Source organism: Ochotona princeps, chromosome 26 (assembly GCF_030435755.1).
Source record: "Ochotona princeps isolate mOchPri1 chromosome 26, mOchPri1.hap1, whole genome shotgun sequence".
NCBI classification, from domain to species: domain Eukaryota; kingdom Metazoa; phylum Chordata; class Mammalia; order Lagomorpha; family Ochotonidae; genus Ochotona; species Ochotona princeps.
In genome coordinates, this window is record NC_080857.1 from 18293420 (window position 1) to 18314570 (window position 21151).

At 43.6% G+C, this 21151-nt stretch overlaps 1 protein-coding gene across 6 annotated transcripts in view; it reads left to right on the forward strand.

Annotated features, from left to right (window-relative positions):
* Positions 1–859: 859 nt before the first annotated feature.
* The window catches only part of MLH3 (mutL homolog 3), a 31010-nt gene continuing 10718 nt past the window's right edge, over positions 860–21151 (forward strand). The window contains exons 1-8 of one of the 6 annotated variants that reach the window (XM_012926777.3): positions 880–1219; positions 2142–5455; positions 9393–9491; positions 10192–10277; positions 10932–11036; positions 12645–12717; positions 18112–18183; positions 19996–20107. In XM_012926777.3, the coding sequence (XP_012782231.2) occupies positions 2203–5455; positions 9393–9491; positions 10192–10277; positions 10932–11036; positions 12645–12717; positions 18112–18183; positions 19996–20107 (3800 nt within the window). In that variant the 5' untranslated portion in view covers positions 880–1219; positions 2142–2202. Of the gene's footprint in view, positions 1242–2141; positions 5456–9392; positions 9492–10191; positions 10278–10931; positions 11037–12644; positions 12718–18111; positions 18184–19995; positions 20108–21151 lie in introns of all 6 variants that reach the window. The other 5 variants (XM_004584392.4, XM_012926778.3, XM_058655157.1 and 2 more) reach the window with 5 other exon arrangements.

Genomic DNA, 21151 nt, shown 5'->3' on the forward strand with positions numbered 1-21151 from the left:
TTATTACAACTGTCCTAGCAAATTAATATAAGCAATCATCAGAATTTTGCTGTCTAAGCCCCTAGACGTGGCTTGGTTAGTCATTAAACAAGTCCACATTTAACACGTACTGGTTCTGACACATTTGTCATAAATTCCATTTTTGTTATAAGTTTCAATGAAAACCAGACAGCAAGAACAGGGGTGGTTAACACCTCCCCAAAAAACACGTATTCCGAGTGCTCTAAGAGTTCCGCCCTCCTTCAGTTAGAAAAGGCAGCTGTGGTGCCAATCGGGAAGATACTTAAAAGACTCAAAAGAGTCTTGGTGTCCTCATCTGTAAATTAACAGAGTTGAGCTAATTTTTTTTGTTGTTTTCAATCCTCTCCAGCTCTGAAAGGCCGTAAGTCTGTGATGAAAGGCTCTGGATTTATTCCAGCCGTTGTTGTCATCCATGGGGGGAGAGAGGGGTAACAACAGTAAACCTGGTCCCTATTTTCATACGACTTACATTCTAACGAGAAGCCCTCAGATAACGTATTTATTGAATTACCTGGCAGTTTGCATAGGCGCCAGAAAACGCAGGAAAAACCTAAAAACAACAGTTAAACAGCAACCAGGACAGCCTTCACATCATGCCTGAGCGCCAGAACCGAGAACTGGAGGTCCCTGGGTGAAGAGCTTGGGGGGCGGGGGAACCGCAGGTGCCAGGCGGGGTGGGGTGGGGTGCGGAGTGCGCACGCGCGGTGCGGTGTCGCGCAGGAAGCGTGCGGTTGTCGCGTTCCCTGCGGAGCGTATGCTCGCGGGCCGTACGTGCACGAGCCTGGCAGGCCACGGTGCGCGCGGCCGGCGTCCGAGGCGGTTGGTAACCGAAAGTGTGGGTGAAGCGTGATTCGAGGTGACTGGGGGGAGAGCACGTGACCAACGGATGACTCGGGTGCTCCTTAGCAGAAGCGTCCTGGTGGCCGCCGCGGGCCAGCTGCCCCGAGCCGGCGCGCCAGGGTCCCGGGAGGCCGCGGGGGCCGGGGGTCGTGTTGGGGTGCGAGTGGGACAGGCGTGCCCGGCTTGGGGCAGGTGCCGAGGCCTCGGCCCGGGACCGGCACGTCCCGTTGTTCCCTAAAAGGAGTTAGGTGGAATCAGGAAGTCGTAGCGTTCAACAGGATCTTCATAACCGTCGAATCCCCGTTTGCTGCAGGCAGCGAAGTTCCTTGTGTTAGAAGACGCCAGGAGTGGTCTGCAGGTACAGCTCCTGGTTTTCCCAGGTTTGCAAACCCCAGCCTTACCACGTTGGAGAGGTCCCACCCCTTGATGGCCCCCCAGAGTCTTCATATTCTAGTCACCTGCAAGAATCCTTAACATTGCCCTTAGGCAGCCCCTCAGCAGGCCTAGGAAGTTCCAGCCTGTGTGTCACGGCTCAGGCTTACTACAAACGAGTATTCATAAGGACCTTCCAGAAACTTTGTATCAAAGTCATACAGGAACAAGATGTAAGAATCAAATGGTAAAGAAAGGCTTATTTGACAATGAGCTGGGCTGCCCTAGCCCTTCCAACCCATCCTTCTTTCCCCTGCAGTGACATCTAACTAATAATAGTAATGATCCCCGGGTGCCTCTGTCTCCTTGGGAAAATTGGATGTTTTTAATTTACTGTTGTTGCTTCACGTTTTCTATTACAGTATCTTAGCACTTCATTATAAGTTCTTTTTTTTCCTCTCCTAAAAGTTCTGGTTATTGTGTAATGTATAAATGTTATGAAAGAACTTGAACTTTTTTTCATGAATAATTTCTAGCTAATGTTTTTTAGCTGAATTTAATTCAGGCATCTGTTTTTGGTGAAGCTGTTAGCATTTTTGAGGACTGTCTTTTATGGGTCAGCTTTAAGTCTAATTATGATTTCACTTTAGGGCATGTGGGATTTAGAAAGGAGCAGTGAAAATTATGACCTTAGGAACATTTCTGTAGATGTTAAATCTGTGACACCAGGCGTGAGTTTTGTCATCTGCCTAGAAATCAGAGAATCTTTTTGTTTCTCAGTTTGGTTTAATTAAGAGTGCTTGATTTACCTCAAGTGGTATTTCTTCATGCTGCTTGAAGAGAGAAGGTTTATGCTGTGTAAATCTGAAGCTTTGAAGGTGTGTGGTGGTTTTGTTTTCCTCCCATAGGCAGTTCTTCCTAGCTTGAGGAGGGAACGAGCCTGGCATTCCCACCAACCCGCTGCCCGTGATGATCAAGTGCTTGTCGCTTGAAGTGCAAGCAAGATTGCGTTCTGGCCTGACCATAGGCTCCTTAGGCCAGTGTGTGGAGGAGCTTTCCCTCAACAGCATCGACGCCCAAGCAACATGTGTGGCCGTGAGGGTGAACATGGAAACCTTTCAAGTTCAAGTGATAGACAATGGATTCGGGATGGGGAGTGAAGACGTGGACAAGGCGGGAAATCGCTATTTCACCAGTAAATGCAGCTCGGTGCAGGACTTAGAGAGGCCACAGTTTTATGGTTTCCGGGGGGAGGCGTTGGCAAGCATAGCTTACATGGCCAGTGCCATGGAAATTTCATCTAGGAAAAACAGAACAATGAAAACGTTTGTGAAACTGTTTCAGAATGGAAAAGCCCTCAAAGCTGGTGAAGCTGATCTGAGTAGACCAAGTGCTGGGACGACAGTCACGGTCTATAACCTTTTCTACCAGTTACCTGTGAGGAGGAAGTGCATGGACCCTAGGCTGGAATTTGAGAAAATTAGACAGAGGATAGAAGCTCTCTCACTCATGCACCCTTCCATCTCTTTCTCTTTAAGAAACGATGTGTCTGGTTCCATGGTGCTTCAGCTCCCTAAAACCAAAGACATATGTTCCCGATTTTGTCAAATTTATGGATTGGGGAAGTCCCAGAAGTTACGAGAAATACATTTTAAGTATAAGGAATTTGAGCTTACTGGCTATATCAGCTCTGAAGCACATTACAATAAGAATATGCAGTTTTTGTTTGTGAACAAAAGATTGGTTTTAAGGACAAAATTGCATAAACTCATGGACTTTTTATTAAAGAAAGAAAGCATCATATGCAAGCCAAAGAATGGCACTGTGGGCAGACAAATGAGTTCAAGTCCTCGGCATCGGTCTACTCCAGAACTCCACGGGGTTTATGTGATCAATGTGCAGTGCCCATTCTGTGAATATGATGTGTGCATGGAGCCAGCAAAAACACTGATTGAGTTTCAGAACTGGGATACTCCCTTGGTTTGTATTCAAGAAGGAGTGAAACTGTTTTTAAAGCAAGAAAAACTATTTGTAGAACTATCAGGTGAGGACATTAAGGAATTTAACGAAGACAATGATTTTAATTTATTGGGTGCTACTCTTCAGAAGACCTCTGAAGAGAAGTGTGACCAGGGAAGTTTCCAGGAGGCGTGCAATAATATTTTGGATTCCTATGAAATGTTTAATTTGCAATCAAAGGCTGTGAAAAGAAAAGCTACTCTAGAAAACATAAATAGAGAGAATTCTCAGGCTGTGGAAGCTATCAGAAAAAAGACAGATGATTCATTTTTGTGTGCCCATGAATCAGGTGGCCCTTTGCCTGATGAAATGACGACATCACCGTTACATAAAGCTAGCTCCTGCTCAGATTCAGTGTTAGAACAAGAGACAGTTGACGCACCAGACTGGAGAGAAAATGTGGAACATGCAAAATCTGGCCTTGACCCTTACTCTTTAGAAAACCCACATAGAACCACTTCAGAAAAGTTTTCTTTTCAAACACTTCGCTTGGGGAACAGTGAAGAAGATCTAGAAGTACAGAAAGTGAATAGAACTACTAATGGCGTGGCTGCCAACATTCTAAAAAATAATGCCACTCAGGATCAACTGGAGAGACTGGAAGATGCTGCCGTCTCGGATTGCCAGTCTCAGCCTTTGGAAACAGCATTTCTGCGAGTCCATGGTGCTCAGAGAGAGAAAGAGACAAGAGAAGAAGAACCTAGTGGTTGTGGAGGAAGAAACAAGTTTAGTTATGGACCAGTTAAATTATGTTCTACTGGCTTCATAACTCATGTGGTGCAGAGTGAGGTAACTCCATCCACTGAAGCAGGACATCCACTGAAAAATTATGTTCGACCTGGTCCTGTGAGTGCCCAGGAAACATTTGGAAGTAAGACACATCATTCAGTTGAGACTCCAGACATCAAAGATTTAACCAGCATTTTAAGTAAAGAATCTGCTCAGTTGCCCAACAGAGAAGTCTGCAGAACCAGTGTAGGTTATGGGCTCAAGCAAAGACCTATAGCAGCACATAGAAATCTTTCCACTTTTCAGGACAATGGTCTAAAAGCACACACAGACTGTTTACTTCCGGCTACATCTTCCTTCCCTTTACATAGACACATTCGCAATGGTGGTAAGAAAACACACACATTGATTAGTTCATCCAAACACATAGTCCGTAAGAAGCTGAGGTTGAGTTGCCCGCTAGGCTCTTTAGAGAAGTTCAAGAGGCAGTATGGGAAGGTTAACAGTTCTCCCGATTCAGAAGCAAAGGAAAATGACATTGAAGTCCCTGCCAGTCTCTGCCCTCAAGTTGAGTCTGATGTTCCCCTGAGAGACCAGAGTTGCTCTAACAACTCTTACATTTGTAAAAGCATTGCTGTGATGCGTGATGGTTTGAGTGGTAGCTGTCAGCCAGAAGGTCACCTTGAGTATCCCGAGGAGTTTCCACTCTCTGAGGAAGAAGATCACGTGGAACAACAGATGGCTTGTTTGGGAGAAAGTCCTCCAACTGTATGGGGCTTTAACAGAAGGCCTTTGGGTATTGACAGATTGCCTAAATCACTATCCTCCAAATTATCCAAACTGAAGGATTCTGTAAGAGAGACACAAGCAAGAGAGTTAAGTCTTAATGAACTTCCAGATTCAAACTGCAGTGCAGAAGACAATAGTTTCTGCAGTGGGTTAACCATAGATTTTTGTCAGTTATTTGAAAATCAGCATAAGAAAGCAGAGAATGACGCCCACCCCAGGTCAAATTGTGTTACACAGGATAATTCTTCCAACAAAGATAGTGAGACACATTGTGACAGGAATACAACAGAGAACTGTGTAATATCAGAAACCCCTTTGGCTTTACCTTATAATTTTGAAGTTACTGATAAAGATTCAGACATTCTTCTCAGAGCTTCAGAACAGCAGACAGGAAGTCCTGACTCGTCCACTGGAAGGGTACCGAGGCAGGTAGAGGATTCCCCACCCAAACAAGATGCAGTCTGTTTTGAGAGTAAGGAATCTAATACAAGAGCTTGTTGTGGACCAGAAGAGTCCAACACATCCTCCATGGATTGGCAGCAGCACTTTGATGTCACCTTGGGGAGAATGGTTTACATCAACAGGATGACAGGGCTTAGCATGTTCACTGCTCCTACAGAGGACATCCAGAGCGCATGTACTAAAGACCTGACCACGATGGCGGTGGATGTTGTCCTTGGGAACGGTAAGTATAGTTTGAAACGGTAAATATAGCTTGAAACGCCAAGGAAGTAGGGATCCCCTGTTCAAAGAGCTGGTGTCAACAGATACAATATTTGAAGACAGTTATGAAGCTTGAGTTGGTGCTTTGTGGGATATGAGGAATTAGGCCCAACACTATTTAGGTATGGGAGCTCAGTGAAACCCTGATACAGGATGAAAGTGACACTAAGACATGTTTAGGAAAGGGTAAGGCAGTCAAATTTTAATGGTAGGGCTTCCCTGCCTCATTTACCCTTCTTCCCAATGCACAACTCTCCTAGAAATTTGTCTTTAGAAGCACCTGCAGTGCCAATATATTTTTCCGGAAGTTTGCCTGACTCCCAAGTTGAGGACCAGAATAATTCTTTATTCATCCTAGATTTCTCAGTAAAATTTGTGGTTCAATACAGTACTATTTATGGACTTTTATCCAGAAAAGTGGGATTTTTCACCGTAATATTTTCAAGTGGTAGGTTAAGCATGCATTTGTGTATCTGTACTTTTCAAATGTCCTTTCTTATAATGCATATGGTAATCCACTTGAACTATTCCTGGTGGTAGTAAGCTATTCAGGAAAGCAATTGTGTGACTTCTGGATCCTACAAGGGTCACATTGTAGGCTGGATGGGGACTCTGTTCTCAGGGCTCAGTCAACTCCAGGAGTGACACTGTTTTGGCAGCATGTGGAGGGCTGGATGTTGGGAGAGGTAAAGCTGGTTTCCATCTGGCTAGAATCTTGGCTTTGCACTAGGAGGATAAACATCAACTCTGTATCCACATTAAAAAAAAATGTGAATTGTATGAATGAATTGCAAATCAACTCAGTTTCTCCTTAGGAGGTCTGATTTATTTATAATTGAATAAGACCTTTTGTTTTCCATGTTTGCCAGGTTTTCTTTTTTTCTTCTTCTTCTTAATGGGAAAAAAATAGTAATTCCTGCTTGAAAATATTAAGCAAGAAGCAAGAACCCTTCATGTCAGTATCACTGTAGAGACTAGTACGTTGCCATTAAGGCAGCCCTTTGTGATTGGTGTAGTTTCATGTCCTGATTTCACTGACAGCGTATCAGAGAGAAATCTCAGGCATGGCACCTCCTCTGTGCTAGATGCTCCTGTTTCTGATGCAGGGCCAGGAAATAACTGGGTTCCCTTACACTGGGAGAAGACTGTTGCTAAAACAAAGAGAAACATCTTTGCCGTCATACTCAACAGACACATGTGCTCCTTTAAAATACTTGAGCCTTGGCTGTCTGAATCAGCACTTCTTACAGTGAACGTCAGGGGCCATGTTAACTCCTCATTTCCTGCTGAGGAATATTTTTGGGATGGAAACAAGTTGGTTAAAAAGGTAGCCCCTCTATACCGTCCTCTCAGGTGGAATTTTGCCTTTTTGGGAGAAGCTGTGGTATAGCAGAACATTAGAACATTGTCAAGCCATACCTAGAAATGTTACCTGAGATAAATTAGTAAGAGGTAGGTTTTAATGTATGAAAGAGAGGATCTGTAAAGGTAATTTTAAGAAGTAATGTCAAGCCTATGAAACTGTCACATAATGCAATGTAATTAATAAAAAAAAAAAAGAAGTAATGTCAAAACCAAAAACAAAACAAAGTAATGTCAAGACTCCAAGTCATGACAATTTTTTTTTTTAAGATTTATTATTATTGGAAAGCCGGATATACAGAGAGGAGGAGAGACAGAGAGGAAGATCTTCCATCCGATGTTTCACTCCCCAAGCGAGTTCAACAATTGGTGCTGCGCCAGTTTGAAGCCGGGAACCAGGAACCTCTTCCAGGTCTCCCACGCGGGTGCTGGGTCCCAAAGCTTTGGGCCATCCTTGACTGCTTTCCCAGGCCACTAGCAGGGAGCTGGATGGGAAGTGGAGCTGCCAGGATTAGAACCGGTGCCCATATGGGATCCCGGTGCGTTCAAGGCGAGGACTTTAGCTGCTAGGCCACGCCGTCGGGCCCATTTATTTTTATTTGAAAGGCAAATTTAGAGAGATTTTACATCCACTGGCTACCACAACTGGGGTTGAGCCAGTCCAAAGCCAGGAGCTTCATCCAGGTCTCCAACATGGATGCAGGAGCCCATGTACTTGGGCCATCCTTGACTGCTTTCCCAGGCCATTAAAGGGAGCTGGATCGGAAATGGAGCAGCTGGAATTCTAACCGGTGCCCATATGGATGCCAGCACCACAGAAAACAGCTTAACCCCCATTGCCATAATACCAGTCCCTGATATTATCATCCTTAATTAATCTCTCTTTTCAGTTCTTATCTAACAGGTTATCTTCTGGGGAATAGCTTCATCATATTTTGTTTCTGTTCCAAAGTTGTTATCTGCATTGTGGTATAGCAGGTAAGGCTACCAGCTGCAATGCTGGCCTTCCACATGGGAACCAGTTGGTGTCCAGGTGGTTCCACTCAATTCAGCTCTCTGCTGATGGCCTGGGAAAAGCAGCAGCAGATGGCCCAAAGGCTTCCCCACCACCCATGTGAAGATCCAAATGAAGCTCTTAGCTTTGGCCTGGCCCAGCCCCAGCCATGGCAGCATTTTGGAGAGTGAACCACCAGATGGAAGATCTCTCTCTGTCTCTCTGTAACTCTTTCAAATAAATAATAAAAATTAAAAAAAATTGTCATCTGCATTATTTCTGAAACTCGAATCTGATTGACCTGAGAGAGAGATGGGTAGAGTTTGGACCAGATCTTATAAGAGTTTGTAGTTTGATTTGAGAACTTCTGATTCTTACAGCTATTTATTTATTCATTCAAGAGCTGGATTTTTGCTTCATTTATTTTCATTTTATTTGAAAGATAGAGACAAAGAGCTTCCATCCCCTGGCTCACTCCCCAGATCACTCCCCAGATCACAACATCTGAGAATGAGTCAGGCTGAAGCAGGGTGCCAGCAATTGAGCTCCAGTGTCCCATGGGAGAGGTAGGAACCCAAGTGCTTGAGCCATCATCTGCTACCATCCAGGCGGGGTGTTAGTGGGAGGTGGAATTAGAAGCAAAGAAATTGGGGCTCTAATCAGGCACTCCAATATAAGATGTGTCCCAAGGGACAACTACTACTCACCTCTATTCTGTCAGCATTAGTTGACCATTCACACTGTTAGATATCACATTGCAGATTGACTTTGCTTTCAGGAAATCACAGTCTGTTAGGGAAGATAGTTATCAAAACATGATTAGGATGGCATGAATGTTTTCATGGGGCGTATAGTGGGGATATGTGACATAAATTGGGGACTCATAAATGTTGTTCCAGGTTGTGGGTGACAGGTATGCTCTATGTATTAGATGCTTTTCTCTAGCCAATCCCTTGTTGGGTGGTTTGTCATGTGCAGTGTAAGGTATTTGACAGCAACACTGGCCTTTGCTAGGTGCCAGCAGCATACTTCACCCAAGTCATGACAGTGAAAAAATATCTCATGATATTGCCAAATGTGCCCCATGTAAAAGTGGTCCTATTGAGAGTCACTGTGGTACGTGCTTTGGTCCTTTTTTGGCTGGCATTGTGATTCCCATCTACTCTGCTTCCAATTTAGCACCCTGCTAATGTGCCTGAGAAGTCAGCAGCAGCTGACCCAAGCTCTCATGAGAGACTTGTATTGAGTTCCTGGCTCTGGCTTTGACCTGACCCAGTCCCAACTGTTAGCAGCCATTTTGAATATTAAAGCAGCAGATGAAAGATTCTCTCTGCCTTTCAAATAAACAAATCTTTTTTTTTTAAAAAAAAAATGTAAACCCCTAAATTAGAACAATTTCATTAAAGAGTTTAGGATTAGTCTGCTTTGTGTCTGCATTCAGTTGGTCCAGAGAGAGATTTTCTGTATTTGTAATTTAAGCTTTTTTAAGTACTTTGTATTTTGAGTTTAAATGTGTAGGTTTTTCTTTCTTTTTTATGTTTAGGGTCTCAATACAGATGTCATCCTTTTAGAAGTGACCTTATTCTTCCTTTCCTTCCAAGAGCTCAGGAGGAGAGGACTGTGACGAGAAAGAATTCCAGAGGTAGGGGCGGTACAGCTTGCCCAGACACCTGGTACACTCCATGCCACCTCACTCACAGACCAAAGCAGGCCACATTATTAAGCTTGATCAGTGCCAGCTGTGCCTTCCTGGAACCAGGCATTCCCCATGGCCCTGTTTCACAACAGGACTAAGTAATTCACTGCACGCATTGAGATCAGAAATTACTTTTCCAGACTTGAGGTCAATGCTGAATGATTATGAATAGACTGCTGTCTTGAGATCAGGGAGGTTTTTTTAAATTATTATTTTATTTTTAAAAATGGGAGAGTCACATTCTGACTTATTTAAGAAAAGCCCATACAGCCATCTGTTTTTTCAGTTTATTCTAAAAATATATATAAATTTTGTTTGTGTTTGTGTTTTGTTTTGTTTTTTACCTGTAGGTAGTGAGGCTACTAATTTGAGCTGTAGTTTTTTTCAAGACTTGTATTTTGGAGTATCTTTAGTTAACAGTTTGGAGGAAAGTTATAATACCAAAAGCTACAGTCACCAACTCTATTTTTAAAGGTAGCAAAGCCGAACAGTTCAGAGTTCAAGCGAACACAAAGCATTTGTAGAATCAGTGAGTCAGTTGTAGGCAGGGAGTCCGATCTCGGGGCTTAAGGCTGTCTCCCAAGGACAGTCCCGGCTAGCCTCTCCTGGCTCTGCGTGTCCACTTGACCTTTCCCATTTGCCCTAGATACTGCGGATGATGGTGACGGCAGCGAATCCCTGCAGTCTCTGCTCTCAGAGTGGGACAACCCGGTATTTACCCGCTACCCAGAGGTGGGTCTGCAGCAGTGTTCCTCTGTCTTTAGTCGAAGTACGGACACACACTTATAATTGTGATTAGACACTGAACTTAAGGTTTAATGTAGAAAGGAAGGAATCAGCATTTCTAAGATTTTGGAAGCTCAGACTTTTTGGCTTAAACCTGTACAATCAGTGTGTGAAGAATGAATGTGATTACTGCTCTTAGAAACCCTGCTATGCAGCTGTGGCGTAGACTTGGGGCTGGTGACACTGCAGGTTTCATCATTAGATAAAATAATGAAGCTGCTTCTGGGGGAATGATTCATTGACAGGTTTGGGGATCTGTTTCCAGCGGGTCTCCCCGGAATGTACCATGTGTGCTATAGGGAGGCTGGATAGCAGATGAGTAATCGCAAATTGTTCAGCTACCATGTCTTTAAAAGGGCTGGATCATGGAGTGTAAACAGATTGTGGGTCTGAAACGATATTGGTTTCCCTAATTGTAAACAGAAAATGCTATGTAAGATAGGTATTTGTAGAGCTTTTGAATTTCTGTAACTTCCTGATTTCAACCCATTTTTAGTAGATTTTATAAAAATGTTTTAAAGCACTTTAAAATATTTGCTAAAACAGTCCAATAGACATAGAAATTGAGGTTTAAATGATGTTTGTGCTGTGTCTTTCTAGGTTGCTGTTGATGTGAGCAGGGGCCAAGCTGAGAGCTTAGCAGTTAAAATTCACAACATCTTGTATCCATATCGTTTCACCAAAGAAATGATTCATTCAATGCAGGTAAAAGATTGACTTTGAAATCTTATAAAAATATATATAAGACCTAAACTAGCTGAGCTCTTGAGACATTGAATTTATTTAATGATTCACACTATGTTGGGCTTAGCACATATTTTTGTTTTTAGTTTTATCTTACCAGAACTTTACTTGGGCAGAAAAGCATGGAGCTAATTATCCTTGCAAAGCAATTGCAAAGCAGTTTTGGACAGACTCGGTTATAGATTTAGGCTTAAGGTTTCAAGGATTGTTAATGTATCTCTGAAGATTTTATATAGTTGTATCTGTATTTGGCAGTAGGTTGGTTGTCTGAACAAAGTGACACTTTGATCATTGAATGTGTAACAGTGCCCTTTAGAAAATGACCCTAGAGGCTGGCGCTATAGAGTAGTGGGTAATTCCACTGCCTGCAACCCCAGTTCATGTCCCTGCTGCACCACTTTCAACCCAGTTCCCTGTTAATGGCTTGAGGAAAAAAGCAGAAGATAATCCAAGTTGTTGGGTCCTTGGGAGTCCTGGATGTGGCTCCTGGATCCTGGCATCAGCTTGACCTGGTGTGGGGCCATGCGGGAAATGAACCAGCATATATATATATATATATATATACATATATATATATATATATACACATATATGTATATATATATATGAATGTGTGTGTGTATATATATATATATTTTTTAAAGGGCCCATTTGGGTGAAACTGCAACAGTTTATGAAGCCGCAGATTGAGGTATTCTGTGAACAGAAGGACCTTCCTGGCTTGTTGGCTCTTCTCCTTTGCCCTCCGTTCGCTGCTTTGGCTGTCTCAGTCACCTTGTTTCTGATTTGGAAACAAATTGGGAGGGTAGACAGGTTGAGTTCAGCTTCCAACCTGGCACTGACTTGATGCTAGGATTCCACAAGGTCTAAAGCCACCGTGGCTTTAAAAGGGGGGAAAAAAAGCAAAACCTTAATGGATTTACGTTTGTTTATTTGAAAGAGACACCGACAAATTATAAAAGAGCTCCCCTTCTCTGGTTGATGTCCCAAATGCCCTAAGCCAGAGCCAGGAGGCTGGAACTGAGTCTGTGTCTCCCACATGGGTAACAGGGAGCCAGATCCTTGAGCCATCACCTGCTGCCAGCCGGGTGTGCATTATCAGAAAGGTGGATTAAAAGTGGAGCCAGAACTGGAACCAAGGCAGTCCACTGTGGGATGTGAGCATCCCAAGTAACACCCTAACCACTATGCCAAGCATCTTCCCCACCACTGGCTTTCATTGCTTTACCGGGTATCATTGCACCTCCAACGTGAATTTGTCAATTTCCTTCATCCTATCTGTTAGCAGCCTCCAGTTCTGTAAGCAGTTCTGGGGTCAGGTCACCCATCACTGCAAAGCTCTGCTGGCATGTCTCTCCCGAAGCCCGTCTGTGTCTGCTAATCTCTTCTTGCCCATTCTGACTTTCTGATGACTCCCTCCGGTTTGTCAGTGCTTTACCTAAGTCCTAGATTGTGAGTGTTGTAATGAAGACAACTCTGAATAGAAGTGTGGTGTTAATCTTTTTCTATGGAGAAAAGCCTTTGTTCATTTTTATGTAGTGTTGTACCACTTCTTTGGATGTATCACAGGTTCTCCGGCAAGTGGATAACAAGTTTATCGCCTGTTTAATGAGCACTAAAGCTGAAGAGGATGACAAAGCAGGTGAGGACGAAGTTTACGTCAATTATAGCCAGCAAGGCTTCTGGAAACCTTCTGTTAAGGTTATTTTTGCTGTACTATATGGTTTCAGAGATTTGGATAGATGAAGGAAAACCAGTCTAAGAATATCATGAAGCAATGTTAAAATACAATTCGTTTTATGTATGCTTATATATACATATATAATTTTAAATGTGTGTGTATGTACATACATTACATATATACATAAAATATCAACAATGGTTGCCTTGGGAATGAAAATGGTAGGCAAAGAAGAAATTTCATCTTTTATTCTGAAAAATATTTTTGTTGTTTGACTTTTAAATGGCTTCATGTTTTTCCTTCATAATGATAGATGAATTGTGCTAGAATTGCCTTCCATCTACTGTTTCACTCTACACATGGCCACAACAGCCAGTGCTGGGCCAGGCCAGCACCAGGAGCCAGGAGCTCCATCTAGGTCTCCCGAACACATGAGCCATCTTCTGCTGTTTGCTAGATTTATTAACAAGGTGCTGGATTGTAAATGGAACAGCTGCAACTTGAACCAGCCCTTTGAAAATGAGTGTGGGCATCCCAAGCAGTGACATCCCACTGTACTGCAACACCTGCCCCTTGTTCAGCACGTATTGACTGAGTTCCTTTTGTGTTGTGGGGACTAGACAGGCCATAAGGATACAGTAATAAGATACCCACGTGGGAGAGACAGAAATATACAAACATAAAATCTGAACCCTAGTTTTATGTTGTAGAAGAAAGGTACAAGATACTCTAGGAACATGTATTGGGAGATTTGATTTTTCTCAGGAGAGTCAGAAAAGGATTTGTTGATGAAGGGAGATCTGAAATATGAGTTCACTGAATGTGGAAGAGGGGGAATGACATAGGCAGAAGTGAGGCTGGTGTAGTTGGAGTTGAGCCTGGAGAAGTAGGTAGGAGCCAGTAACAGGCTTTGCTTTGTCCCAACACTAGGGGAGAACAATCAACCACTTTTTTTATTTTGGCTTTTGTTTTTGTATCGTTTTGGGGGTGGTGTTGCATTTTGAAAGAGTGCTCTAGTTGTAGTATGGAGAGTGGTTTGGCATTTGGGGTGGAGTTCCACTAACTACAGAGCAGGTGTGATGTTAGAAAAATGTCACAGAATGTAAGGAACTGTGATTAGCAGGGACCAGGATAGACTAGAGAAGTGAATGGAAATGTTCAGGCAATGAACATCTTGGTGTCTTATTGGCTATGGGGAGGGAGTATCAGAGATGACTTATAGTTTTCTTGTTTCCGTACATGATGTTGTGGGATGATGTTGGAGGTGAATTTAGTCTAAATTCTCTTTGAAATGTTCCAGAAGAGATAGTAGGAATGTGGTGAAGACTACAGATCTGGTCTGGGAATGTGCCGCTCTGCTCTAGAGATATAAATTTGAGATGTCAGCCTGAGGTTTGTCATTAACGTCCAAAGATAAAGTTTATCATTTAGAAGGAAAGTGACTTATGAGGAGAAACACTGAATCTGGAATCATTCCAAATCTTAGTGGTCAGGTAGAAAAAAAAGTGAGCCAACAAAAGAGATTGTGATGGACTAGTGAGAGTAGTAGGAAGAAAGCAGAATGTTGTGTTGCAAAGCCAACATTGAGACAAGATGAGTAAGGTGTTGTGTGAGATGCAGGCTGCGATCTGGGGACAGAGAAAATCGGGGATTGTAGCAAATGGGAGATGTTTCAGGGCTGGGGGAAGACCACCAGGAGAGACTCAGAAGTCTGTGATGTGGAAGGCAGGGCCTGGGGAGGGATGAGAGGAGCTTTGCTTTAATAGGAGAACTTTGATTGAGCACATTCGCAATAGCACTTCCCCTCCCCCATTTCTGGATTTCAGTTTATACAGTGTCAGTTACCGAGTCAGCTGTGGCCTGAGTATATTAAATGGAAAATTCCAGAAATAAAACCTCACATTTTGAATTCAGCACTGTTCCGAGTGGTAGGATGAAATCCGAAGCCGTCCTGCTCCGCCCCACAGTGAAGTGCGGGATCCCTTAGTGCAGTGTATACATGATGTCATGGTGTCACAGTGGCCCAAAGCACAGGAGTGATGATGCTGGCCAATTGATCATAGTATATAATTGTTCCAGTTGTTCTGTTTCATCATTAGTTGTTGCTGATTTCTTAGTGTGTCCAGTTTATAAATGAAACCCATCATAGATCTATGCATAAGAGAACATAATATATATAGAGTTCAGTGCTGCCTCCACTGGGGGGGGGGTGTTGGAACAGATCCCCCTCAGATAAGGGGTGGCCACCATGTATAGCCTGCCTGATGTGAGGGCTCTGAAGAGACCCCTTTTGCTGGGAGCCTGGGAAAATAGCAGAAGATGGCAGGAGTACTTGGGTGCAGTGGGAGACCCAGAAGAAGCTCCTGGTTCCTGGCTTCAGATCGGCTCAGCTCCAGCTGTTGCAGCCAGTTGCAGAGCAACCCAGCGGATGGAAGATCTTTCCATCTCTCTTCTCTGTAAAATCTGCCTTTCCAGTAGAAATAAATATCTTTTTTAATAATAAACTAGAAAGATTTTTCACTAATTCCCTGATTATTCTGAGAGAATTTTAGGTAATTTGTCTTTGACCTATTATTTACTAACTGTTTTAATTAACACAATGAGCTGCTTTTGGGCCTTAGAAGCACTTTCCGGTGTTCCACCCATGTGGAGGCACTTCGGCTTACTGCCCAGGCTCTCAGCAGGGAGCTGGGTAGGCAGTAGAGCAGCTGAGACATGAAGCAGTACCAATAAAAGATGCCAGCATCACAGGTGACAGCTTAACTCACAGTGCCGCAGTGCCAGCCCCTTGGCCTCCTGCTCCTACTCCTCTCATCCCACTTGTGACCATTGGTACTAACTTACCATTTTTAGCCTCCACATATGGCTCATAGTTTTTCTGTGCCTGGCTTATTTCACTGAACATAATTTCCTCTAGTTCCATTCTGTCATGGGTCAGATTCTGTTAGACATGCTGAGAATAGAACAAACATTCCTGTCTTCTTGAAGCTTCTATTCCATTGTGTCATAATGTAAAAAATGCAGCATCTGGATGAGTAAATTACCTTCTTGTACCCTGCTTCATTGAAGGAATCAAAACATGTCACAAACACTGTGTAAGCCATAAAAAGGTAAGCCATTCTGCCAGCCAGGTTACAGGATGGAATTCCTGGTGTCCCTGAATCTTGGTAATTACTGTCAAGGTTGAGGTCACTCCTTTACAGTTTGTTATTTATTCCATTGTTCTGCCCAATACAGTGTTCATCGCATCCAGCTGCAACTCCGCCTAGCCTCAAAGGAGTATAGTTCAAAATTTTGAGGGCCTTTCCTCTGGTTGAACACACTATCAGATGCTTCCTTTTTTTTTTCTTGTAAGTTTTCACGCTATAAATTTCTTGATTTCTTAGAAACAACTTTTTAATATTTTAGACTCAAGAGGAAGATTTTCATTTCAATATTGTCCATAGCAATTAACCTTAACACTTTTGGGGAAAGTCATCAAATGTAAGTTAGAAAACCACCTGAGCCTGAGCACTTCTGAGACTCAGTTCTCTGATCCATGAGAAAGGAATGTCCTAGAGTTTTGGCTTTTTGGGGTCAGGAATTCTGCTTCCTGGCTTGACCTTGCCAGTCTGTAGCCTGGCTGCATACAGATGGCATTGCCTTAGGAGCTAGCTAGAATTCCATAAGCTTCGGTCCCCACCCTGGCCTTCCACACCAGAATCTGCATTTTCTTAAGACTCCCAGGTGAAATGCCTGCTCATCAAAATATAGGAAACTACATCTAACGTGGCACACTTTTGACATGTAGCTGCTACAGGCAGTATCTCTTGTTTGTCTTTGTTTTTGAAAGACATGCTATTTTTAAAAAGCTCAAGTATTTTTTAATCAAAGACTGTTTTTTTTTTTTTTTTGAAAGACAGAATGACAATAGACAGAGTGAAGGAGAGACAGAAATGTATCTTCCATTGCTAGTTTACTCCCTAGAAGGCCACAGCATGCCAAGGCCAGGAACCAGGAGCTCCATCCTGCTCTCACACATGGGTGGCCAGGGCCTGAGAAGCTCGGACAGTCTTCCTCTGCTTTCCCAAATGCATTTACCAGAACTGTAGGAGAAAGGAAGCAGTCGGGACTCAGATTGGCTCTACAGTATGGGATGCTGGAGTTGCAGGCGAGTGCCTAACCCACTGTGTGATGTTGCCATCTCCTTTGTAGTTTGAATTTTTAAGCATCCATTTCAGGGCCAGTCTTGTGGTACAGTGGGTTGAGCTATTGTAATACCAACATCCCATGTCAGAGTGCTGGATCCAGTTCAGCCACTCTGTTTCTGATCTGTGCCTGGGAAGGCAGTGGATGATGATCCAAGAACTTGGGCTCCTGCCACACATATACAAGACCCAGTGGAATTCCTGGATGCAGCCTTGTTCTAGCTCTGGCCATTCTGGCCATTTGAGAAATGAATTGATGGATGGAAAAGAGAGAGAAAGTAAGTGTGTGTGTGTGTGTGTGTGTGTGTGAGAGAGAGAGAGAGAGAGAGAGAGAGAGAGAAAGAGTTTGAGTATGTGTGATGCTACCTTTTAATAGTAATAATAATAAAAATGAGTGTAGTCGAAGCCTAAGCCAGATCTTGGAGCTAGGTGCTCAATTCAGGTCTCCTGTGTGGGTGGCAAGGATTCAGGGCATGAGCCATCATCCAGTGCCTCTCAGGTGTGCGTTAGCAGGGGCTGGTTCTGAGAGTGAAGCCGAGAACTCAAACCAAGGCACTGTAATACAGGATTCAGTGTCTCCCGCACCAGGAATGGTGTTTGTATAAATCAGAGTAGTTTTTACTTCTTTTTAAAAAAAGATTTATTTTTTCTTACTTGAAAGATTTACAGAGAGAGAGAGAGAGGCAGAGGTCTTCATCCACTGGCTCACTCCCCAAATGGCTGCAATGGCCAGAGCTTGTCTGATCTGAAGCTGGGAGCCAGGAGCTTCCCTGGGTCTCCCACATGGGTACAGGGTCCCAAGGACTTGGGCCATCCTCTGCTGCTTTCCCAGACTGTAAGCAGGGAGCTGGATGCGAAGTGGAGCAGCCAGGACTAGAACCAGTGTCCATATGGGATGCCAGCACTGCAGAAAGAGGGCCAGCTTGCCTCCTACACTGGCCCCAATTTTTACATGTTTAAATGGATGGAGAGAAGGTAAAATAATGGTGTTTCTTTACACATTAAAATTATATAAAGTATTAATGATACAGAGTCGGTGTGTGTGTGCATGCGCACATTACTGAATGGTTTGAATGAAGTTTTTTCCTGCCTCAGCACAGTAGGATCACCATAATGCGCACCTGAGGGTGTGGGGGGCCCCAGTAACACCTGCTAACTAACCTTCCAGGTGGGAACCTGCTTGTCCTGGTGGACCAGCATGCCGCCCATGAGCGCATTCGTTTGGAGCAGCTTCTTACAGGTGAGGACCCCAGAAAGAGTCTCTGCCTGTCTTGAAAAAAGATGCATTGTGTGTTTAATAGTGAGGTCCTTGGCTTGGCTGCTCACAACTGAAAGGATGTAAAGTTCACTTCCCCCCTTCAAACATGTAGGCCTCACTTACGTAGTCAGCACATATTTGCTTCTCTTTGTTATTAACCTAGTGAGGCCTGAAGACAGGGCTCCTTCATAATGCCTGAAATAGGCCAGAAAAATGGTTTTGCCCCTGTGTGGCTGAGAGCCCCAGCAGCTCTGAACATCCTGCACACTAGTTTTTCTTTCGATTGAAGAATGCCGTCTGATGGCTCCAACCCTTGAATGGCACAGAAGGGCAGATGCACTGAGTCTTCTTGGGACCCTTGGCCTCTAACTTGGCTTCCGTCCCAGGAGCAGCCAGTGTCGCTGCTTTTCTAGGGATCTTTGCAGGTTCAGTGCATGCTAGGTAAATGTTGCTCTTCAGACTTTTCACCCTGAAGCAGTTTAAGTGATACAAAAATCCCAGGAAACCTCCAAGGATCGAATAATGCAAAGCTTTAAAGTCAGAGTCAGGTGAGGACCTGAACGAGTCAGGTGAGTTACCAGAACTCCAGCGTCAATGAGATTACTACCTTTTGCATTTTTCCTTGTAAAACCAAAGCCTAAGGTTTGGGAAAGAAGTAATATCAACAGTGTTAGAAAAACTTGCTACAAGTGCTATGCCATTTGAAATTCCCTTCAAAACCTGGGAACCTTTTCTGAAGGACGGGGGAAGCCTTCTTGAATCATGGGCGTGTGTGGTAAGCCCATGTGTTTTCCCATTTACCCACATTATTTGCTTCTGTTACTCAACCACATTTATTAACTACAGAAACGTTGCATTGTTCATTTTATTGTAAGATTTAAGTCTTTTCCCCCTTATTTTGGAAAATACTGTTAAAATGAGTAAGTAGGCTGGATATTTAACAGTTTGACTTTGGCAATAGAACTTCAAAAATCTAAAACTGAACACAAAACACATTCACAAATACTAAAATAATTATGTCTTATCTGTGCCTTATCATACTTCATTGTAGTCGGATGTAGAAGAATTCCATTCCAAATATTTTTTAAGACTTATTTATTTTTGTTGGAAAGGCAAATTCACAGAAAGAAGGAGAGGCAGAGGAAAAGACCTCTGTTGCCTGGTTCCCTTCCCAAGTGGCTGCAAAGGCTGGAGCTAAGCCTATTTGATGCCAGGAGCCAGGAGCTTCTTCCAGATCTCCCACATGGGTGCAGGGTACCAATGTTTTAGGCCATCTTCAACTGCTTTCCCAGGCCTTAAGCAGGGAGCTGGATGGGAAGTGAAGCAGCCAGGATACAAACTTGTGTCCATATGTAATCCTGGTGCTTGGAGATGGAGGATTAGCAAGTTGAGTTATCGCACCAAGCCTTCTCTTCCAACTCTTTATTTATTTTAGATTTATTTTATTTTTATTGGAAAGGTGGATATACAGAGAGAAGGAGAGACAGAGAGGAAGCTCTTCTGTCCACTGATTCACTCCCCAAGGGGCCACAATGGCTGGAACTGAGCCAGTCCGGAGCCAGGAGCCATCAGCTTCTTCCGGGTCTCCCAAGCGGGTGCATGGTCCTAAGGCTTTGGGCCGTTCTTGACTGCTTTCCCAGGCCACAAGCAGGGAGCTGGATGGGAAGGAGGGCTGCTGGGATTAGAACCAGTGCCTATATGGAATTCCGGGTGTGCAAGGCGAGGACTTTAGCCGCTAGGCTACCGTGCCAGGCCTTCTTCCAACTCTTAACACATCCATTTTTTTCCTGATAGAATCCTATGAGAAACAACAGCCACAAGGGTCAGGTCGGAAAAAACTACTGTCTTCCACTGTAATTCCTCCGCTGGAGATATCGGTGACAGAGGAACAAAGGAGATTGCTCTGGTTAGTACCACCATGGGGACTTGATATTCAGAGTACAACATCCTGGTTAGAGGTAGAAGCACAGCTGTCAGCCCAGAGTTTCAGGGTGGGACCTGAGACCAAGACAATTTACGTGATCAAGCCCAGGTCCTAATGATTATGAAGTGGTGGAACAGGCCCTCAAAGGCAGGTCTTTGGACTTGAAATGCTGTTCTTTCCACTATATCCCAGCTGTTGAATATGGCATGGAGTTGCCCTGATAATCTTTTCCAGCAGTTGGCTTAGACCACTCTTCCCGTTTCTTGGAACAGCCAGTGTTTATGCTTTGCTGTTTCTGAAAGCACAGTTACTGCAGTAATTGCTTCCATTCTCCATTGCCTTGGTGCATTCTAAGAGTCCCAACTTTTCATTACCATAGAAAGTGAATAGAATAGTTCCCATTCTGGGCAGTGCACCTTCTTGAAGATGGATAGAGACTCATCTCCCAATTTATTTCAGATTTGGGAAGATGCTACTGCCAATATATCTTTTTCTCTGGGGCTTAATTTTTGCTAGAAGCATATCCATTTATTTACATCCTGTTAATTAAGACCTCACAGTTCCTGGGGCTGTTAATTACCCCCTACTCTAATGCTTATTAAAACAATCTCAGTCCCTTTATTTGTGCCAAACATGTTCAAATGCCTGCAAGGAGAAGTCAGCAGCTCCCCCGTGAAAAATAAAAACTCCAGAATAAGAGTTAGGAACCAATATCTGCTCCCTATGGAAAAAAACTGAAAATGTGGAGGTTCATACGGGATTTTAGCCTCTTACCTGCAAAGGAAGGCTTCAGGACCTCCACTGAATCTCTGAGATCATGGACAGGACTGAACCCTGGGTGTCTGTCACTTCCCTTGTGAGCCCATGCATTCATCTGTCCAGTATTTTATGTCTTGCCATGCCCTTTACATCACTACTCATGCCCTTTGGGACCTTTATTAAGTAAAGCAAGTTTTCCTTGAACACGAGCTCTACAGTAGTCAGTGTGACAATGGAGAAGGCTGTGAAGTAACTACGGTGTGAGTA